We start from the raw sequence: 23,752 nt of genomic DNA, 5'->3' as shown, positions 1-23,752 counted from the left end.
TGCAGGCCTCTGATGAATATAGTTCCTATACCAACAACATCAACAAATCCTGGAAGCTTGTTAGAAATGCACATTCTTGGGTCCCACCCCAGATCTACTGAACCAGGAGTCTGGAGGCGGGGCCCTGCCATCCGGGCTTGAATGCATGCTTACCTCTGCTCCCTCAAGTGTGAGAGCGCCACTCCAACCATGTGCCTTCAATGGCTCAAAAGCGGGGATGAGCGAGTAGGGCTAATCATTTGCTGGCTGGTTGGCACACGTGAGTCATGGTTCTTTCTGAATCAGTCAGAAATCTATCCTTCCATGCACCCTCCCAGCACTCTGGGTGTCTTGTCAGGGCCCCAGATGCTTTGCGGTATCTGGGCTTCTGAATTAAATTCACAGCATTACAGATAGATAATATGTGTAATGGTTTGTCCAGTGCTGCCCCTGGTAGACGCCTAATTCATGGGTGCATGAATGTCACCAGTGTCCTTACCCTGGTTTTTGTCCGGGGGACTGACTGAGGTGAAGTCCGTCCCTGCCTTTCCCCAGCCAAGCACAGATGGCTGCAAGGGTGTGGTCAGCCCGCCTGACAGGGCCTGTCCATCCAGGGAGTGAAGTGGCTTTCAGGTCTGGTTGTCTTTTACGTACGGCGTCTGCTGTCCTTTCTGTGTGTCACACAGACTCTTTTGTATAAGGATAGAAACAGGCAGGGTAACATGGTTTTCAGAGTGAAACTGGGCATAAATCCAGTGTGTATTGGCTCCTCAGGGCGTGAGGAGCCATCAGGGTAATGGTCTCTAAAAGGACCTTGTCCCAAGAAAACATGGCTGATCACAGGACTCCATCCCACAGACAGCAGGGTAGGGTCACCAGTGCTGAACGTGTGTACATCCGCTTCCGCATCTTGCTGTGATGGCCACACTACAGAGAATGTGGGACCTGCCCGTCCTGGTCAGTAGCTTTTCAGCTTACAGCATTGAAGAGCGATGCATGGAAATCCTCTTTCATGTTTTTTATCATGCAAAGTGAAGATAAAGGCAGTCTTCAAATGCCCTTTACAAGGGTGGGAGAAGCTGGCTAGAGAGGACTCTCTGGCCATTTGGTGATTGTGTGCAGTAAGGCTCTTCAGCTGGACCCCCACTTCTTTCTCACCGCCTTCTGTGTCTGTTGATATACTGTTTGGCATAAACCACAGTGGTGGTGTGTCGCGTGAAGGCATGTACGCATTTATAATTCTCTCTGTGGACTGAGTTGTTAGACTAGGTGATTCATCATGTGACTCTCTTAACCTGGGCTGCCAGACTGTGGCATGGCGATAAGATATGCCATCTCCATTGACTCGGCCCGCATTTGTTACAGTTTCTCAACTTGCATAAATAGAGCGTCCGTTCCCATTATGAGAGGTTGCGTTTTCCATGACTATTGATCTACAGTTATGTATAAATCAGCCTTCCAAGAAGAAATGATCTTTCTTTATGACCAACACAAATTTTAAAATTAATATCTGGAGCCTTCGGAACTGTGTCTCTGCCACAGTCATTTTTTAAAGCCAGATAAAGAAGTCAGGAATGGTTCCTGAAGTCACTGTTGTGGTCTGTTATAATCAGAATTACCCTGTGTCATGACTGAGGATGCTGTTCCTTGCACACTGATTGCCACTGATTCCCTCTCTGCTGCTGCTGCTAAGTCGCTTCAGTCGTGTCCAACTCTGTGCGACCCCATAGACGGCAGCCCACCAGGTTCCCCCGTCCCTGGGATTCTCCAGGCAAGAACACTGGAGTGGGTTGCCATTTCCTTCTCCAATGCATGAAAGTGAAAAGTGAAAGTGAAGTCGCTCAGTCGTGTCCGACTCTTAGCGACCCCATGGACTGCAGCCTACCAGGCTCCTCCGTCCATGGGATTTTCCAGGCGAGAGTACTGGAGTAGGGTGCCACTGCCTTCTCCAGATTCCCTCTCTAGCCTCAGAAAAAGCCCCAAGTGTCTACCTGACCTCTGAGAGACAGGCAGTCAGGTCTTAGCTGGCGGTCCTTCCTAACAGGTCTTAGTCCCGGCATCACACTCCCCTGCCCTCTGCATGATTACCACCTCCTGTGCCCTCAGCACCCAGGAGGTATTCCTAGTGCTGTGCTGTGCTTAGTCACTCAGTCGTGTCCAGCTCTTTGCGACCCCATGGGCTGTAGCCCACCAGGCTCCTCTGTCCATGGGATTCTCCAGGCAGGAATACTGGAGTGGGTTGCTATGCTCTCCTCCAGGGGATCTTCGTAACCCAGGGATTGAACACAGGTCTCCTTCATTACGGGCAAGGTATTGCTAGGTATTTCCCTAAATGGGGTAGTCCTGTCTGCCAGGGACAGCTCTTAGAGCGAAGCTGTCAGCTGGTCCTTCCAGAAACACAAATTTGAAGAGAATCATCTACTCTGTTTCTCAGTTGTTAGTGACATTGATATCAGCTGGACAGAACAAACAGGAAGGCTCTAACAGCTTATGGACTCCTGAAAGCCTGTGAACAGAGCCATGTTTTGTGTGGCCATGGCCCTGCTTGTGCCCTTGACCAAACCTTGGCAAGCAACATCCATCTCTTTGCTTCGGTTCCATCCAGAAAATGGGACACTTGGTCCACAGCATAGATTGGAAAGATAGATTTCTGAATTCTCTATCACAAAATAAAGCCTCTTCAAAGAAAAAAAGGACAAAACCATCCTATCATTATTATTGTTATTACTGATTTTTGTTATACCTGGGATTAAATGTTGTAAGACCTTCATGTGAAAGGCTTACTGTTACTAGTAAGTTGCTATTTTAGACAATTATGAGTTTTTAAAATAGGATGCATGTCATTTGAGGCAGTCGATTTTAAAAAATTGTTCTTTATTGCCTCCTGGAAAATATATTTTTAATATGAAAGTGATAGTTTAATCACTTTGTCTTCCATAGAAACCGTAATGAGACCACCCATGATTTTATGTCTCTGTCCATTGCTCCTTTCAGATACATTCGCCCCATTGTGGTCTCAAACTAATGCTGAAAAATTGTCAGGTTTATAGTATTTGGAGTATAGTATGTAGAATCTGTTTTATTCTGCTTATGTTCAGAATAAAATTCAAGATAGTTATTATTTTGTCTGCATTTAAAACTTTGGTCAGATTACCCATCTGTTGTAAATCAGTTGTAGTTAGGAAATCCTGGTATCTTTGCTTAAATTGCAGTTTTCTCATTGGAAACCATTATAAGTGTATGAAATTAATTATAGACTTTAAAATCTATTTTTAATTGGAGGAATATATAATTGGGCTGACATCATTCTTTTTTTTTTTTCTATGTGACATTGATACTAGAAACTTTGCAAAGTGAAGTGGATAAAAGAGGAAAAAACTCCTTTAAGTCCTCTGAACTGCTCCATAGATGTTCTGATTCTGCCTGTGTAGAACCAGGGGCAGGACTCCACTCAGGGTCCACCGTGGCCCAAACCCTCCTGGTTGCCAGGTGTTGGCTTAGCCACTCAGAAGTCACAGATTCTGATGCTGTTTCTCCTCCAGAAGTTCATTTGCTTTTTGAGCCTGTGGGTTTTCTCCTTTTATGAAGCAAGTGTAATAATTACGGGAAACCTCAGCTAGTGCTTTCATGCCAGGACACAAAGGATGGTTACAGTTGGAAGAGGTGTTAGTAACCAGAGTCTTGCCCTTGGCTTTGCTTCTGCAGAAATCATGTGTCTCAGTCATCAGAGAGGCTGGTGTCTGATAGTCAGTGCGTCCCAACTAACCCATCCTCCTTAAACTTGTTTTCAAGTTGAATTCAACCTAACTAAACATGCTTTCTAGATAGAAACAATTGATTTTACTCATTATTAGAAATATATCTGCTGACTGGACTAGAATTTGACAGTGACCCATGTGTGCGTTTTCTTAGGAGGGAAATCACTGTAAACCCAGATGCAGATGCAAAGGGTAACTCATTGACATAGAACAGAACAGAGGACTTGGGAGCTTTATGACGTCGGTGAGGTCTAGATGTCACCAGGAGAGACAAATTACTCAAGGGACTTCCAAACAGACCAGCCAGGAACCTTGGAATCATCTGGGGAAGTTTTTAAATAAGTTCAAGGATTCCAGTGATGCATCCCACTTTATTCAAGTCTTGGGGAAAAGCAGGGGTTAGGTCAGGCCAAATCTTTTAACAATTAAGATTTCTTTTTAAAGGTTCTGAATTACACCTAGACTTCTTCCCCATTTTATTATGAAAATTTCCAAACATACGGAAAAATGAGAAAAACTGTAACGCTGACATATCTACCACCCAGCTTCTACCATGGACATTTTATTCCCATTTTATTATGAAAATTTCCAAACATACGGAAAAATGAGAAAAACTGTAACGCTGACATATCTACCACCCAGCTTCTACCATGGACATTTTATTCCCATTTTATTATGAAAATTTCCAAACATACAGAAAAATGAGAAAAACTGTAACGCTGACATATCTACCACCCAACTTCTACCATTGACATTTTATTACACTCCCAAATCTACTTCCCAGCCATCCATCCATCAATTCCAATCTGTTATTTTTATGCATTTCCAAGTAAGTTGCACATATTAGTACACAGATTTTTAGTATATACTTTGACATGTTTTGGAGAAGGAAATGGCAACCCACTCCAGTACTCTTGCCTAGAAAATCCCATGGGTTGAGAAGCCTGGTAGGCTACAGTCCATGGGGTCGCAAAGGGTCAGACAAGACTGAGCGACTTCACTTTCACTTTGACATGTTTAAACATCTACAAAAGTCAGCGTGAATATAATGAAGTCCCATGTACCCTCTCCCAGACCCACAGTTGTCAACATTTTGCTAGTCTTGTTTTATCTCTTTCCCTCATCCATATACTTTTTCTTCAGCAGTTTAAAACAGACAAAATTTTTTCCTCTCACAAATACATCTCTAACGTACAAGTATTTAATCCTTGACCACTTAAGAAAATTCTTTGTTACCTAGTCGTTGTCAGTTTGCTTTGGTTTTCTCCAAAGCAGTCTGTCTACATTTGCTGTCTTTGAATCAGGATCCAAATGATGTTCCCTGTAAACTGCTGGTTGGATCGGGATCCAGAATTATATTCCAGGCAGGTTATTCTGGCAAAACGCCATCACAGGCAGCACGGGTCCTTCTTTCTTCACCTCCTCAGGCGGCACGTGACTGCTCGTCACTTCGTGTGTGCTCCCAGGACTGGGCTGAGGACTTGAGCACTGGCAGACGGGTGCCTCTGATTCAAGCTTCCATTATGCAGTTTCTTCAACATTATGATAATTTCCTAGGTGCACTCATTAATTTGGACTTAGAAAACAGTGACTTTTCTAATGCAGCACTTTCTTTGCATCTATTAATTGAAAAAACTTTCCCCATCAACTACTTGGTAACTCTGAAATTTTTTTTGTGTGTGTGTTTTTTGTTGTTGACCACAAAGGCAGGACAAATGCTTGACTACCATCCCTTTCTTTAACCAGTTTCCAAAATAACAAATTGTTTCTCTGGCAGCTTGCAAAGGTTGGTTTGTTGATACTTTGGTGGTAAAAACACACATAAACATAAAATTTACCACCTTAACCATTTTAAGTGGACAGTTCAGTAGCATTAAGTACATTCACATTTTTGTGCATCAGATCTCCAGAGCTTTGTCATCTTACAGAACTGGTGCTCTGTCCCCATTAAACAAGTCCCCAATCCTCCTTCCCCAACCCCGGCAGCCACAACTCTACTCTGTCTCTGAGTTTAACTATTCTCGGCATCTTATGTGAGTGGAATCATACTGCTTTTTTGTGACTGGCTTATATAATGGAGTAGAATGTCATGTTGTAGTCTGTGACAAAGATTTCCTTCCTTTTCAGGGCTGAATCCAAACGTTTTTTATTATTTATCTTTTAAACGAGCTCATGTATTTTTATACATGCACCATGTTCCAGTCCACATTCGTCACTGTTCTTTTGGCTCTCACACTGTCTCATCTTTAGCCAGTGGGTGCCTCTTCGGCACAACCCCTGAGGCCTGTTCACACAACTCAGGGTCCGAGAGCTTCCTCCCTTCCTGGGACAAGGTGCTCCAGGCTCATCTGATGCGTTTCCTGCCCCCAGCCTGAAATATAGCACATTTTTCTTCCATTTAGTATCTAAATACTACATTATAGGCAGCAATACAGGCTTACGTTGGACTTTTTCCTAATAGTAACTTATTAAAAAAAAATAATGAAAGCATTGCAAGAGTATAATAAGAATAAACTAATTGAGGTGGAGATATGAACTGTTGTTTTCTCTTTACATTCAAGAGGAGCCTGACCACCTCTGCACTAGTTAGAAACAGTGGCCACACGTCAGAATCGCTCTGAGAGTCTTAAAGTCTCAATTTGCTGGGTTCCTCCCGCCAGACTAGTTTTCCTGAACTCTGAAGCAGTGGCGTGAAGTACCTAGATGATGCAAAACCCCCCGGATGGTCCCAAGGTGCAGACAGAGTTGAGAATGCTCATCTATCAATGATATTATAACTAAAATAAAATGAAAGTTACCCCCCGAAAAGAAATCTGAACTCTGGAAATCCCCTTATCCCAGATTATATTAGTTTCTGTGTAAACTGTCTTCTACTAGCATGATTGTGGGGACCTTTAACAATATAGGAGACTCATAAGTCACCCAGCATTACACATGTCTAATGGGACTCCTAATTGTGTTTCATAGGGTTGAACAAGCACCAGCCTCAGGCTTATTAAGGACACGATCAGGTCAACATATTACCGCCCTGAAAGGACATGATACTTCTGTCCAAGAAGAGGAAGTAGAGAAGCTGTCTGAAGTTTTCCTGATCAGTAAACTAGACCAGAGGACAAAGGTTAGTACTTTTTATTCTTTAAAATAAGTTTCAAATCGTACAAACTAGTCATTTGAGGAAATAGTTAACATCCTTAACAATTATTAACATATTTGAAAAATGTAAATTGTAAATGAGCTTTTGTGGTTGGTTGGTTGGATGAACTTTGATCTCAGACCTTTTGCATAGTGTTTTGTGCAGCCATTTCAGGTCCTTTCTTACATAAGGTTAGTTAACTAAGGGCCTGGAGGTAACCTAATTAAACATACCTACCGCAACATTTGTCCAGGGAGCTTAAGGAGCCTCTTGGAGAATTCTGGTTTTCTTTCTCTACACCATCCTTTAAACATACTGTGTCGTCATTTTTGTCAACTCAGCAAATATGTATTCGTCCACTTCTGTGGATTAGGCAGCAGCCCAGATCCATGGGGGAGAGAGAGAGAAATCCCATGCAGCCCCTCCTCTGGGGGATGGCAGAGTGGGTAGGAACATGGCAGAGGGCTTAGACCCTCCAGAAGGCGAGCCAGGCATCTGAAGAAGCAGGGAGGGCAGATCTGATGACTGAGGGAGCCAAGAGGCAGGCGAAGGTGACCCTGAAAAGCCAGGCAGGATTTCAGCAGGCTCCAGGTGGATGGGTGACGGACTTAGGGGCCAAAGAACAGGTCGAGAAAGTGCACACTTTCCCAGGAAACGGAGCCGTTGTTGTGGCTGAGGAGCAGACTACACCTGGGGACAGGGACCAGAAGTTGTACAGGGTCTGGCCCAGCTCAGGAGAGGTGTTCATGGGTTCAGCAGAGTTTGGGAAGCCACAGAGCCCCTTGAGCCAGGCTGCAGGAGGGGCCTCAGGGAATTTAGTCCCTGTGGACTGGGAGGAGGACAGCCAAGGATGCACCCAGCCGTGGTTCAGCGGGACAGTCAGGAGTGGACTGAGCACTTGCTCAGGTAGAGCAGGTCATGCTGGACCAGAGTCATGGAGCCGGTTCCCAGGGAGTCGCAGTGGGTGGGGCTGGAGGGCAGAAACTCAGGTCCAGAGCGGCCCATCTGGCTAGTGGATATTATCCCTAACCAGGGATCCAGCTCAGGCCCAAGGCAGTGAGAGCACGGAGTCCCAACCATTGGGCCACCAGGGAATTCCCTCCAAGTATGTGTTTCCATCCTTACACATGCTTAACTCTCTATATAACATAGAGTTTTCTGGCTTTAATACTTATTTTGATCATGCACAAAGTTCAGGATTCCACAGGAGCCCCCTCTGGAGGCAGTCCTTGCCTCTCTGTCCCAAAGCCACAGCCTGTTTGGCAGCGCTGTCCAGAGCCTCTGTGTTGCCCTCCAGCCTTTCAGAGCACCTTCAGCCCTGCCCAACACCCCCTCCCCAGCCCTCTAATTAGAAGAGTAGGAGGACTTTTTAAAAAGCATTTCACACATACACACATGGAGCAGCACAGGGAAGCCACCGACCCATGTCTGCATGTGCGTTACCCCTGCACTCTGCAGTTCCCCACCCCTTCGCCCTCTGCTCTCTCCTCTGCTCTGCCTCTGCTCCAACCCTTGCTCTTCTCTCCCTCCTCGCCTCCTTTCTCCCCATTCTTCTCCTTCTGGAGTGGATTATTGCAGGTCGAGATAAAGCTGCTGGGCACCCCTCACAGATCCTGCCCTTTGCAAAGGCAACCTTGTGCACATCCTTCCTGAACACATTTTCATTTTACTGCGCTGCATATGACTCAGTAACTAACCCTCAGTTTTGTCTTGTTTGCAGTATGGCATCGTCCGGGTAAATGTTCTTGAAAGAACTGTGTTCTTTAGGAAGAACAGAACCATTGCTTTTTAGATTCTTTTTCATATCTATTGATAAATGTAGATCCTAATAAGGATTTTGTTTTCAGGTTTTATTATCCAATGTATTTAGTTCTGTTTTGTAACAACATTGTTTTCCATTCATACTCACTGCAGATACACCATATCTAAGTCACATCAAGGGCAAAATAAGCATTGGTCTACAGTATTGCCATTTACCATCTCCTTGTCTTTTTTTTTTTGAAGGTGTTGTTTATATTAGAAAATATATTCCAAGTTCCAGACAACCAGTTCACTCATAATTTTTCAAATAATAACGCCATAATAGGAAGAAGGGTGCCTATTTGATAGCTCATTAGTCAAATAATCTTCTGCCTTCTTCTAGTAGGTATTTTGTTCCTTTTTTAAATCACCATCTAGTGACAACCATAAAAATTACCAATAAATAAATGACAAAATCCATCCTTATGAATAGAAGCCAGCAGGCAGTTTCTAAATAGGTTGTGACTGAAAAAAAGCACAGCCCTAAAGACTTGCCCACCCGAGTGACATGGGAAGGACAAACCTGGCAGATGTAAGGACAGAATGCTTTTCTGGGCTCTAGGACCATAGAGTCACAAATCAGCACAGTCAAGTGTCTTTGAGTTGTCCTGTATTGACAGTATGTATATTTAGTAAATAATACAGTTAAATATTTCTCTGTAGATAAAAATTCTTAAAGTAAGAGATTTTCAAAATTTAAGAAAGCTCTAGTAGAAATCACTTGGTTAAGAGTCTAATGAAGCTGAGAAATATTTACTTTGATCTCTTGGGTAAATGGCTAATTAAACAGCCACATGTAAATGATGTTTACCTGTGGGTCCCTCGCCGTCAGCTGGAGTCAATCCCGTCTCTTGAGTAAATACATCATTAAAGCCGCCGAAACTCGGATTATGTCCCCCCGAGACTAGATAAGATCCACAGCACCCGCATAACCTATTAGGCAATTACATAATTGAGCTGCATGCTTTTAAATCAGGAAAATCTGTAATTACTCTATGTGGAAAAAAAAAATGAGTTGGGTGCTTCATTAAAATACCAAGTACCTTAATACTGCTTTTCTCCTAAGTGGTGCCTGCTTCCACCCAGGGAAACGTCCACAGGCAAAGCAGCCCAGCCCACTGGTGTCATTCACAGAGCAGGTGGAATCAGCCTTGGAAGTCCCTGCCCCCTCCCTAAATGGTGGCCTGGGGTTCCATCCTCCTCCCTTAACTACTCGTTCACTGGCTCGTGTGAATACGTCCCCTTTCTTCTCATTGCTACTTTGATACCATCTCCTTCCTCTCCTATAACTCACATACAGCTTCATTGATGACACTTGTACTTCCGTTTGGACACTGAACAATTACTTCTGGTGTGCAAGGTTCTTGAGGAAGGGTCAGTTAAATCTGTGTATGAGGGGAACAGCCATGCTGTCAACATCCCTGGTTTTTCATTCTCTTGCTCTTCTGTATCTGCATTAGTAACACTGATTTCCAGAAGTTTTTTTATTTTATTAAGTGTTTTCACATTCACTTTCTCTCTGTACCACCCATTGCAGAAACTGATTCTTGTAGAGCTGACATATGTTTTATTTTTCTAAAAAACAGCAGGAAAAGAAAAACTTGAAATATTAAGGTAAACAGAAAGAAGACAAGACAACTGCCCGTTACCCAGCTCTCTGTATAGAACTCGGTTGACATTGAGATGTGTGGTCTTTAATATTTAATACATTGACAAACATGAGTTGTGCTGTGTGTGTGGACAGCCTCCGTGACCTGCCCCCCCACACTGTGTCACAGGGGAAACCTCCTTTCACACTATCACATGCTCTCCATCCTTTCTGACAGTTGCACAGAGACCCCTGTGTGGCCCTTCCACTGTCTCTTTAACCAGGCTCCTAGTGTTGAACATTTTAAGTTGTTTTTAATTTCTTCTCTAGTGAAAAAGTTTCAGAGAATATCTGAGAGCTCAGTTTTTTACAGATTCTTATGCTGTTTCCTGAGAATGAGTTCCTAGATGTAGATCTCTTAGGTCAGAGGGTCTGTGCATCTCCCAGGCTTCTGCTCTGCACTGCCAGAACTCACCCTGGCAGGGTCATCGCTTACTGATGAAAATATCAGTTCTCTGCACTGTTTATGAAACCAGATACCATCAACCTTTTTTGAACACCAAATTTAGAAGTGCAGATGACAGCCAATTTTTGTGTGTGTTCATTTGACGCAAATACAGTGACAAATAGATTCAAGGGACTAGATCTGATAGAGTACCTAAAGAACCATGGACGGAGGTTCATGACATTGTACAGGAGGCAGTGATCAAGACCATCCCTAAGAAAAAGAAATCCAAAAAGGCAAAATGGTTGTCTGAGGAGGCCTTACAAATAGCTATGAAAAGAAGAGAAGCAAAAGGCAAAGGAGAAAAGGAAAGATATACCCATTTGAATGCAGAGTTCCAAAGAATAGCAAGGAGAGATAAGAAAGCCTTCCTCAGCAATCAATGTAAAGAAATAGAGGAAAACAATAAATGGAAAAGACTAGAGATCTCTTCAAGAAAATTAGAGATACCAAGGGAACTTTTCATGCAAAGATGGGCTCAATAAAGGACAGAAATAGTATTAACCTAACAGAAGCAGAAGATACTAAGAAGAGGTGGCAAGAATACACGAAAGAACTATACAAAAAAGACCTTCATGACCCAGCTAATCACAATGGTGTGATCACTCACCTAGAGCCAGACATCCTGGAGCGTGAAGTCAAGTAGGCCTTAGGAAGCATCACTGTGAGCAAAGCTAGTGGAGGTGATGGAATTCCAGTTGAACTATTTCAAATCCTGAAAGATGATGCTGTGAAAGTGCTGCACTCAATATGCCAGCAAATTTGGAAAACTCAGCAGTGGCCACAGGACTGGAAAAGGTCAGTTTTCATTCCAATCCCAAAGAAAGGCAATGCCAAAGAATGCTCAAACTACCATACAATTGTACTCGTCTCACACACTAGTAAAGTCATGCTCAAAATTCTCCAAGCTAGGCTTCAACAGTACTTAAACCGTGAACTTCCAGGTGTTCAAGTTGGTTTTAGAAAAGGCAGAGGAATCAGAGATCCAATTGCTAACATCCGTCGGATCATTGAAAAAGCAAGAGACTTCTGCTTTATTGACTGCCAAAACCTTTGTGTGGATCACAACAAACTGTGGGAAATTCTTCAAGAGATGGGAATACCAGACCACCTGACCTGCCTCCTGAGAAACCTGTATGCAGGTCAGGAAGCAACAGTTAGAACTGGACATGGAACAACAGATTGGTTCCAAACTGGGAAAGGAGTCCCTCAAGGCTGTATACTGTCACCCTGCTTATTTAACCTATATGCAGAGTACATCATGAGAAACGCTGGGCTGGATGAAGCACAAGCTGGCATCAAGATTGCTGGGAGAAATATCAATAACCTCAGATATGCAGATGACACCACCCATATGGCAGAAAGCAAAAAGAAACTAAAGAGCTCATCAGTCTTTAGTGATCTTTCATCAATTTGTTGGTGAAAGTGAAAAAGGAGAGTGGAAAAGTTGGCTTAAAACTCAGCATTCAGAAAACTAAGATCATGGCATCTGGTCCTATCACTTCATAGCAAATAGATGGGGAAACAGTAGAAACAGTGACAAACTTTATTTTGGGGGCCTCCAAAATCACTGCAAATGGTGACTACAGCCGTGAAATTAAAAGACACTTGCTCCTTGGAAGAAAAGCTATGACCAACCTAGACAGCATATTAAAAAGCAGACACATTACTTTGCCAACACAGGTCCATCTAGTCAAAGTTATGGTTTTTCCCATAGTCATGTATGGATGTGAGAGTTGGACTATTAGGAAAGCTGAGCACTGAAGAATTGATGCTTTTGAACTGGGGTATTGGAGAAGATTCTTGAGAGTCCCTTGGATAGCAGGGAGATCCAACCAGTCCATCCTAAAGGAAATCAGTCCTGAATATTCATTGGAAGGACTGATGCTGAAGCTGAAACTCCAGTACTTTGCTTACCTGATGCAAAGAACTGACTCATCTGAAAAGGCCCTGATGCTGGGAAAGATTGATGGTGGGAGAAGATGGGATGACAGAGGATGAGTTGGTTGGATGGCATCACTGACTCAATGGACATGAGTTTGAGTAAACTCTGGGAGTTGGTGATGGACAGGGGGCCTGGCATGCTGCAGTCCATGGGGTCGCAAAGAGTTGGACACAACTGAGGGACTGAACTGAACTGACCTTTATATTACAACTGAGATCAAACTCTTTCCCCTCCCTGTTTGTTAGCCTTTTGTATTTCTTTTTTTGTAATTTGCCAGTTCACGTTCTTTGTTCATTTTTCTATCAAGTTAGTCATATTTTTTCTTACTGAGTTTTGAGAATTCCCTATATAAATTTTTGCTGTTTGATATAATAGTTTGAGCAGTTTGATTTTCATTTTCACTTTTCTTAATGGTGTTTGGGTACAAGCCTCTTCCATTAATATCTTCATTTATCGATTTCTGCATTTGAATATCATAATTGCTAAGTTTGGGGATATAAATTTAGAATTAGCCTGGGTGACTCTTAGGGTTCTAGACTTAGAAAGATCTGCATTTAAACTGAACTTTGAGGAAATTCTAGAGGAATTGAGGCAATTAACTCTCGGTGTCCTTCTGAATGTAATTCATAGGATGGTTTATGTTCCATGAGATCTGAAATATGGAGATATCTTCCTCACTCATCCTGGAGATAGTATATACCTTGGCATTGAATTTCTAAGTGCCCTCTCCTGGCTCCTGGGAAGGTTAGAACAGTAAGGAGCTAGTTCGTTGGTATTGACTTAGGCTGCAGACTGCCCAAAACCGTGAGACAGTATCCAGCCTCCTACCCCACCCCTCCTCACAGTACCAGACTGGCTGCAAACGTATGAGAGGAGAAAAAGCCTTTATTGCCTAATGGATCAGATGGAACCCGAGCATGGGCCATTCAAAAGCACCATCAGAAGGTCCATCTTTGGTGAATTTTTCAGATAGAAGGTCCCACTTTGCAGAGCCCTTCAGTCCCATGTGGCACATGCATGGCAGCTTGCTCACTCTCCTCTGGGCTTTGGTTCCTTTGCGGGTATGGGTTCATGTTTTCAGTGTCACTCTACAAACTCCTTCTGTCTGGGGCCTTCTTAGAAATGCACCCTTTCAAAGATCTGCAAGCAGTATATCTTGAGTAGGTATCACAGGTGTTCTTTCTGATTCTGCATAAGTTGTTTTTGACTGATCCTTTGAATGGACCTTCTGACCTATCCTTGATTAGGCTGACTTTTGTTTCTGTCCCAGCTTGTCATGATTCCCTCCCTGTGAGGGACTTATCATGTGAATTCTTCTGCAGATGACCCACTGGGCAGATCTGCTGCCCTCTCTGTTGGCCTCATGGTCCAGCAGAGTCAGATCAACCATTCTCATGCTGTGATTTGACCATCCATTGAAACCTGTATAGTTATAAAGTACTTATCTCTGGGGAGTTATCTCTAGAATTATCTTTAAATGTTCTTATCAAAAAGCTAAGAGAAATCCCAGAGATACGAGTATTAAGTAGTAAAGATAAATGGGATAAAATATACAAAATAAATGAAACCTGTAGAGTGCCCAACACTTACCATGGTAAAAATAAAAAAAAGGGCTCTAGGTAGAGATGATGGCATTGGTGGTCCTCTCACCAAGCTTACAAGGGGTTGTTAGTAAGACGTTTGTAGCTATAATACTTTAGTCTGTGTTCTTTTGAAGCCCAGGTGGAACCCAGTTGAAGCAAAAGAAGTTCTTATAGGAAAGGGATGTACAAAACAGATAGCTCATGTGTCATCACCAGGGACTAGTGAGAAGTTGTCTGAGTCACTGACCATCCAGGATAGTCTCCTTTGTCTGCACATTGCACAGTAGAAAGTATAGAAACCCTCAACAGGCTTTTAACAACTTTATTCTTAAACCATGGGTTCAGACAATGGCTATTGTGAAGTCATGCCAAGAAATTATCAGTTACAGCTATTGCATGAGCTAATACAAAGAAGAAATACATATTTAAGGCCCTCTCAGAATGTTTGGATTATTTTAAACATCAGGAAAAGGAACTTACCGCTTTAACTGCAGAGACTAGGCCAATTCTTTTCGTTCATCTTCTGAAATGCTTTCCATATAGCCAGGATTATTGGTGCACAGAGGAGGCTCCTGCTCTCTGCAGGAACATATTAGATCAGATCAGGATGCATTGAGATCTTGAAATGAGGGGAAGGCCAAAGGCAAGCGCCTTGCTGGGATGTCCAGGCCGATAACAGTGTCCTTGGCCAAACTCACCAGGCTTGCTCATTGAGGTTCTGCCTCGGTGATTCTCCCCGTCAAAGCTTCATGTCCTTTCACGCTGATGTCAAGCACAGAGTCGACTCTTCCCCTTTGTTCACTCGACGTTCCCCTTTGTTACCACTGTGCCCTCGGATAGAAGATGGCCGGAGAGGCTGTGCCCAGCTCCCCCTTCACATTCACTTGCAGGGTCTCAGGGCCATTCCCCACATGGTGGGTTTACTGCTGCCATCAGGTCCCAGGGAGAGGTCGGCACCGCTAAGCAGTCTTCCACTCCAAATGGGGGAGAGAGAGACATGTGCCTTGGCAGCCAGATGGTGACATTGTGTTGGTTGTTCAGCTCTGGTCACCAGTGTATTTTTAATTCTTGAGGGAAGAATGCTGACCCAGATGTGAAGTGTCACAGGTATTAACCTATCCTATTAATTGCCACATTTTCTCTACATCTCACATTGGCTGTGGTCAGATCTCCGCCCACCTCCCGGTCCCAGACACTTGGGGTGACACAGGTAAGACCGTTCCGTGCCTGGAGGAAGCACACAGGCTGTGTGGCTGCTGAGTTTCCTGAGCTCTCTGGCAGACTTGGTGGCAAAATCCAGGGCGTCCATATCCTTGACTGAAGGTTACGGTTTCCAGAAAGGTCAGGTCTCTCTCTGCTTCAGTGTACCCTCCTCAGCCCTTAAGTCCTTCCACAATCCTCCTTTTGGGGAAAGTTCGGGGGTCATTTCTTGAAGAATGAGGATACCATAAAGTCACATTTTCCCAAATCTCCTCAGTCCAAACCAACTCTGTCTCACGTGCCTGAAAGACAGAATTCAGGCCATGAGAGAATGGATCTGGGATGTACCACCTGGGTTAACAGAGTTAGTCATGGCTCACACACATCCTTCCCAAGTAGAAAGATATCACATTATAGAGGATTTAGTCCACAGAAAACATCTCCTTGTGAGTGTAAATTATCATGAAGAATTAAATTATGCTGGAAAATAGCCTAGTGTTACTCTGTCTTGAAGACATTTTCATGTAGGTTAAATGTCAGGAGGCAAATCTCAAGTAAAGCTTGATGTAAAATAATATTTGAAGGCTGATCTCTGAGACCAAGGGGAGTGTGACCAAAGTTTGTTAATGTTTTGTGCTTTCTTTTAAACACTATAGGCAACTGCGTTATTGAAAAAAGATCTCTCAGAAGAGCATGACAACAGGTCGGCTGTTGACAGCAGCAAGTCATCTTGCAGTTTGCCATCTACTCTGAGTGACGAAAATGGAATAAGGAATGGAAAACCCACTCTGTGGCCCAAAGGTGTTCCTACAAGGGAACAAGGTAGCTATTGTTAAGGGTTCATCTGCAGCAAAACTGCACTCAGAGTCAGCGTGCCACCCTCTTTCTCAAAGTGTGCCCATAAAATAAAGCTGCTTAGCAATTCCTGTGATTCAGTATGCGTGATGCATTACTCGTTTTATACCACCTTCCACTTCAGGAAAACACCTGAAGTCTGAGAAGAATGGGAAACCTAATTGTAGGTCTTCAGTTCTGCTGAATTTCCAATAAAATTAGTGTTTTTAAAGCTATGAAATATTAACAGAATTAACAGTTGACAGTAGGTACTTTTTTGATCATCCCACAAAGATGGAGATGATTCCATTAAAATGAATTCCATGAAGTACTGTGAAGTTTTTTATAGCATTTAATAGAATTTACTCATAATTAATAAACATTCTTTAAAATTATAATACAGCCTTATAAAAGTCTAAACAAATGATTAGGAATCAATGAATTTATGACCCCCCCAAATTTTATTGCCAATTTATAGTCTCTAGAAATGGTGATTATTTTAGTGTTACTGGTAAGATGTGCCAGGAAACCACTGTCAGCTGCCTGGGACGTGAGCTGCCCAGGATGTGGTCAGAAGTCAATGACATGTGCTGGACCTGAGGCCCATGTATGTTAAGCCCCACCCAAATCCAATCAATGTCAAGCTAAATTATTTTGCATGAAAGCAGCATGGAGACACCTTAGCTTTTGTATAGGCTTTCTTCTGCTGCTGCTAAGTCACTTCAGTCGTATCCGACACAGTGTATTTCAGACAAGAAATAAACTAACCAAACAGTGAAGGTGGGGAGCAGTGCAGTTAAAAGGAATGGCAACTAAAAAACCAAACAAAGGCCAGTTCTATCAGTATAACTGTGAAATACATTGTTTTTATCATTTGTTCCATGTTTAGAAGATGAGAGCAGAGAGGAGAGCACAGAAGAAAGCATGGAAGCGAGGATGCCCATCACAGGTAAGTTCACGGCTGCCTGAGGACCTGGGATTCTACTTTCTTCTATAACCAGAACAGTTTAGGTTAGTGTTCGTGGACTCCGCCAAGAACAGGCAGAGTCAGTGACCATGTGCTAGAGCGGGGGCTCCAACCTGAGAGTGTGGTGAGCTTAGGTTAACACAGACAAAGGTGGAAAATACCTAGGTCTGCTGAGTCCTTCAGAATTGTTGCACATTTATACTTGCGAGTGTCCCACCCCCACGAGCCTTTCAGCACCTGCCTCTGTGTGTAAAGGCCAGTCACTATGGGGACACCAGTCATTATATGGCCAACTCCAGATGTGTCTGATTTCCTCTATTCTTTCCTGTAATAATTGACTGTATCATTATTAAAGCAGGAAAAAAAGTGCTAGACAGGAAGCTTGCTTGTGTCTCAATTACAAAGCCCGTCTGATCAATTACAAATTTTAGCAGTAATGTTTCGTTAAGATCTATTAAGATTTCTGTACATGTATTCGGCTTGTTTAGATGAAATTTGAATGTCATTACTTTTTTTAGTTTTAGAATATCAACAGCAGCAATTACTATTCTGATCAGAATTCTATTTGTCATACATGTAAATTTACTAGTACCTTATTTTGTAAAGTGGTGTGCTACTTCATTATAAATTCAAAGGTCTGACTTTAAATATTTATACAAGTAAATACACCATTGCACCGAGGTACTGAGGCATGCATCTGCATATGAGTTAGTTTTGTTGTTTATCAGCAAAGAGAACGGTTTCTTTTATGGCAGTACGATTCATGGCCTGATGATGAATTCTAAACCCATGTGTCTGCAATGAACTCCGATTTTGAAAAAGGAGTTTATAGTGGAGCAGTTATTGTATATGTTCTGCATCAGATAATATTTCACTCCAAAATACAGAGATTTTCTTTTCCTTGAAATGTTTTCCCAGTGATATGTTTATTGGATTTTTATTCTTCATTTTGAGAAAACTAGAGTTCCCTGTTTGTTTTTTTATTAGTAGAATTAATAAAAGTGTAGATGTTCCCAAACTACAGACATCCAGAAGGTCATTTGTGTGCTTTTCTTTTGCATCTGCCTTTGAGTGCAGGATACCTAACGACCTCTGAATTTGCTTCAGTTAGAATCACAAGGGCTTGTTGGGGAACCAGGAAGTCCCCTTGTCTCCTGTCCATCCCTGTCTGCTCAGCGTTCTTTCCAGACACCCCTTGTGGTGAGTCAGTATCCCTGCATTAGTACAGGTGTGATTTTCCCAGAGGACTTTAGCTGAGGGAGAGCTGGCACATAACATTACATCCGTGTCAGGTGCACAGCCTGATGAGTCACTGTGCGTAGACATTGCAGGGTGCTGGGCACAGTCAGCCTCACTAGTGTCTGTCACCACATGTAGTTACAATTTTTAAGGTTTCCTCTCTCAGCAGTGTTTAGGTACACAGTCCTGCGGAGTTAACTATAGTCACCTCGCTGTGTGTTCGATCCCTGGGACTTGATTTTATAACCAGAAGTCTGCACCCTTTCACCCCATCATCCGTGTCACTCACCCCCACCCCCGTAACTTCCAGTGGGTCCTCTGTATATCTCAGAATTTCCTAATAAGAGAGGAGATAGTTAAATATCAGTGTTTCAAATCTTTCTTCTCTTCATGCAAGAAGAGGTGTGATGTGCCTCAAAGTCAGGTTATTTGCCATGAAGATTGTTTTTTAAAGAAATTATAATTCCAACAATCTGTCATTGATCTGTTGATAGTTGGCAGCTAAAAAAAAAAAAAAAGCTTTGTGCCTATTATAGGCCAAAGAAGAAGTAGACATAAAATAACCTGGAAAATGTGAAAAGCCGTCCGGAGCATCTTCTTAGTGGGAGCCTTGTGGTTCTGCCCCAGCCACCACACCCTGCTCCTCGGCGCCTCCCAGCACGTGCCTGCCGGAGGCCTTGGGCGCCTCAGTTCTGCTCTGCTGTGGTTGTGTCTGGCATTACAGCTACTTTGGTCTCTGAGCTCTTGATCTCTTTATTAATGTTTGTGTCTTGCCATGATTATTTGGAGATTTGGCCTTTGGTAAAGTAAGGCATTGGAAGGACTGATGGTGAAGCTGAAGCTCCAGTACTTTGGCCACCTGATGCAGAGAGCCAGCTCACTGAAAAAGACCCTAGTGCTTGGAAAGATTGAAGGCAAAAGGAGAAGGGGATGACAGAGGTTGAGATGGTTAGATAACATCGCCAGCACAATGGACATGAACTTGGGCATACTCTGGGAGATAGTGTGGGACAGGGAGGCCTGGTGTGCTCTAGTCCATGGGGTCGCAGAGTCAGATATAGCTTATCAACTGAGCAGCAACAAAGTAAGGCAGGTATATGAATTAAGACAGAATCCTCCCCCTTTGTAATAGTTCTGTTGAGGCTTCCCCATCTGTACAGGCTGCAGTCCTTCTAGAATATTCCAAAGAAAAGGAACATTTTCAAGGCTTCCCTCAGAGAGTTAAGAAAATGTGGTGGTCTTCAGCATCAGCCATTGCTGTCAGCCAGCTCTTTATTTCCTGCTCTGTTTCTTCACCCGCTGAGCTTCTGACCTGGGAAAGCAGACCTCCTGCCCAGCCAGATGGTGTGTGAGGTAAGGTCAGGAATGTGAAGGCACTAAGCTTGTACTGGACACGCAGTCCACGTCAGCTGTGGTTTACATTGATGATCTTTGTGTGCATCTTATGTTGGTCTTCTGTATCGGCCCCACTGGCCGTAGCATTTCATCCCAGTACGTCTAGTTAAAAGGAACCTCACACGTGAAACCCAGAGGGGAGAAGTGGAAGGGCTGAGTAACCCTGAGGGAGGAACCCTGAGTAACCCTGAGAAGGTCCCAGAGGGGCGCCCGGGCACCTCCGGCCTGGGATCCTGACAGCAGCTCACTTTCCTGGAGATGTGGTAGTTACTCGTGACCACCCAGCCCTGTGCTGCCACAGGTCCTCATGGACAACACCTCCCGCTGAATCTATTTCTGCCAAAAGTTTCCACATCAGAAAGCAAATGAATATTGAATCCAAAGGACGTTACCTTATCAGAAAGGAATCTTGAAGAGAGCTTCACGGACTTTGGGAGCTTCTCATTATATTCATGAAGAAACCTCCAAGAAGAGGCCCAAACGGCAGCTGCATGGGCTCCCAGTGACCTCACTGGTGAGGGCCCCACATCTCCACGTGGTGGGGGCCAGGCAGCTCCCCTGGGGAGCTGGGAGTTGGTGCAGAGCTGCACCCAGAGAACACAGACCCTCGACTGCCCGCACAGCACAGCCACCTGCAGAGGACTTGGAGGAGACATCCATCCATGAACCACGAACAAGAGTGAACCTTTGATCTGTTTGCTAACACAGTTCATCCCTTTCATTAGTCTAGTTTTTCACCTTAAAGATTCCAGGTCGAAATCAAAGGTTAAGGGGATTATCTTTGAGTGTGTGGGTTTCTGTGTATAAGAATAGTATATAATCTGCATATATGTCACACCTGTGCTTTGGCTGAATCCAGGGATGGCCAGAGACAGCCAGAGACTGGGTCCTCACCCTCCTAAGCCTCCAACGTCTAACGTCATAGCAACCCTGCAGGAACACAGACGGTTCTCCAGATGGCCCAGCAAACTTGGAAAGATTGAGAGCCCTTTTTAGGGCCATATAGCCAGAGTGTCAGGTCTTGAATCACACTCAGACTTCAGTGTTTAAGCCCAAAAGTCCTTCCATCCCACAAGCCAGCCTCTCTTGTTGTATAAGAGAGGCACCTGCCTCAAGGCATCTGGATCAGTTAAATACCAACTTGTAACTTAACAAAAGATGAGCCCTGAAAGGATGGGCTTGAGAGCGATAAAGAACAAAGCCTGGAGAGGTGGGCAACTTGTGAGGATTTCTGAGTGCAGAGTCCCGGGGTGGCCCCTGTAAAGCAGGGTGAGCCTGTGCCCCTAGGTGAGCCTGAGACCACAAGAGGTACAGGACCATCAGGTCAGTATCTCCCTGGAGCACTTAGGCCAAGATTGAAGCCATGCTTTTCTAGATTAAAAAAGTCTTCCTCTGTACCACTCACACCTCCAAAGGGAAATTTCCCCCATTGGTAATTTTATTGGTATTTATATTCAATTTACCTTGAGAATTTGGTGACTTTTAATTTTAGTAAATGATGCAGCTTATGCTAAGTGCCAGAGAAAGCAGAGCCCCTAACACAGTATCTGGCACACAGTGGGCACTCATTTTGTCAAACAAATGAATGAAAATGAGAGTGTAAAGGAGTGCCCTTAAGCGCTTGTTGATTCAGGCCAGCACCCCGTCTCTTTCCATCAGTCACTCCACCAGTACTTTTCCCACCCACGTGCCCATCCTGGCAAAACTCATCTCCTTAAGCTCCATGTGAAAAGGGCTCTCAACTTTTATCTCAAGAGGATTAAGCCTCTAAGAATGTCCATTCAGCCTCTCATTCTTTTGACACCAATTCTCTTGGTCAAGCTGTGTTGAAAGTGGTTGCCTGACTGTGCCATTTCTCACTGATATTCTTTGGCAAGCTGAAATATTCCAGGTCAGACTGCGGTCCATCCCTTTAGAAGCTCTGTGGGAGGTCAGCCTAGGTTTGAAGGGTGCTATCAGACTCTGGGCAGGGCTTCCCCAAACATCATTGCTCGAGCTTTACCACAGAGTGGGAGAAGGCTGGAAATGGACGATGGCCACATCGTCACAGGAGACTGGATCTATTCTGGGAGAGAAAACTGCAGTGACGACTTAGGACTGCGAAGGAGAATGGCAAAGCGCTTGCATTCCAGAGCCTGTCTTGAGTCTGCACCGCACCTGTTCTGTCCTGGAGATGCCCAGTCAGGTCCAGATGCCGTGCCCAGAGCAGCCAGGCAAGCACCATTTGCTGCTGGGTTGGCCCTGGCCCTGCCCAGGTGGCCCCGTGTCTGTGGTAGGAGTCAGGCTGCCACGGCTTCACCCTGGGGCCTGCTGCTCACATGAGCAGAGAGCTCCTCACTCCGGATGCTGCAGGCTGGCTGCACCGGTTTACCGTGGCTGTGGAGGAATGGAGGGCACCTTCCAGGAGAGCTCCTAAGTAGATACGTTCCCAAGAATGAACTCAGAAGTGCCTGAGAAATGCTGCTCCGAGGCTGCCCAGCAGAATCCCATATGGGCCTTTAAAACAGACCCATGCACCAGCCACATCCTGAACTGGGTACCCCAGGACCTCCAGGTGTGAGCCCAGGCATCAGTCTGTGTATGTAACACACCAGGCAACTCCCTGAGCTTGAGAACCATGGAGCAGGGAGCTTCAGAGCTGAACCCTCCTTGTAGGTTATCCTGTGAACCACACTTCTTTTATGCAAGAGACATCAGTGGAAAGAAGGGGAGGTGGGCTCTAGATGCTTCAATGCAGTCAGGGCTCAGGGAGGGTGTGACTTTCCGAAGGCTGCTGTGACAAAGCGTCGCAGACTGAGAACCACAGACCTGTTTGCTCTCACAGCTCTGGGTGCTAGAAGTCCAAAATCAAAGTGGCAGCAGTGCCCTGTGAAGGCGCCGGGAGCATCCTTCCAGGCCTGCTGTGGCCTCAGGTCTGTGATGGCGCAACCCCAGTCTCTGCCTCCAGCCTCGTGTCGCCGCCGTCTGTCTGTCTGGCTTCTGTGTCCTCTTCCCAGCGGGAGAGCAGTCAGTGGAGTCAGTGCCCAGAGTGAACCCAGGATGAGTTCATCCTGAGGTGCTTCACCGAGCGCATGTGCACAGATGCTGTTCACAGAGCGGGGCCCCTTCTGAGGTACTGGGTGGGCGTGACTTTGGGAGAAGCACTATTCACCCTGGGAGGGGAGGGGAGGGATTCCGTCCTATTTTACATTGTCGCCTCTGGTTCATCACCTACGTGATTGCTCCTGGCCCAACTCTAGGTGATGATAATGCTGATATTATAATATCATGATATTAAGATAATAAAGAGTCTTCATTCCGACTCTTCTCATTTTATAAATCACTGAGTGCAAATGACTAAAAATATTGTTTTTAAGGACTATTAATTATGCCAGTAAGATACAACTTCCTAATCAAAATGACTCAAAAGTTAAATATTCCATGACCTCAAGAGTTGAAAATTCACCTCCCGTGACTGAGCAGTGTTACATGGCTGGCACCATGATTATGAATTATCGTGTGAAGTAGCATCAGCAAAACGGTTTCAGTTCGGTTTTTAAACATTCACTAAAGGTCAGTTACCAGCCCGGCACTTATTTTCAGGTGTAACCGTTGAATTGTCCCATAGATATTAAGGATGTGATGGAAACACCTCTTTTCTGAAGCATCTCCAGGCAACTGGTTGGAAGGAGGAGCTTTTCCCTTCTCTGAACATCAGCCATCTCGTGCGAGAACAGAGAAGAACCCCAGGTTGAGAGGTTCCCTGGCCCAGGACTGCTGGCGGCATGGCAGTCTACATATGACAAGTGATTTTGGTTATGAAGCCAACCTGTGTACCTTACATTCA

General features: G+C 44.3%; 1 protein-coding gene across 1 annotated transcript in view; it reads left to right on the top strand.

The window, feature by feature from the left end:
* Positions 1-23,752, top strand: part of KIZ (kizuna centrosomal protein) — a 92,826-nt gene that overhangs the window by 52,318 nt on the left and 16,756 nt on the right. The window contains 3 exon segments of the mRNA XM_055430765.2: positions 6,705-6,855; positions 16,148-16,313; positions 17,215-17,274. Coding sequence (XP_055286740.2) covers positions 6,705-6,855; positions 16,148-16,313; positions 17,215-17,274 — 377 coding nt within the window.

The sequence above is a fragment of the Moschus berezovskii genome, chromosome 15, assembly GCF_049115385.1.
Source record: "Moschus berezovskii isolate FMDL1 chromosome 15, NW_MosBer_1.0, whole genome shotgun sequence".
In the NCBI taxonomy this organism is placed as follows: Eukaryota; Metazoa; Chordata; class Mammalia; order Artiodactyla; family Moschidae; genus Moschus; species Moschus berezovskii.
Note: the sequence above shows the minus strand (reverse complement) of the source record. Positions and strands in the feature narration are given on the sequence as shown.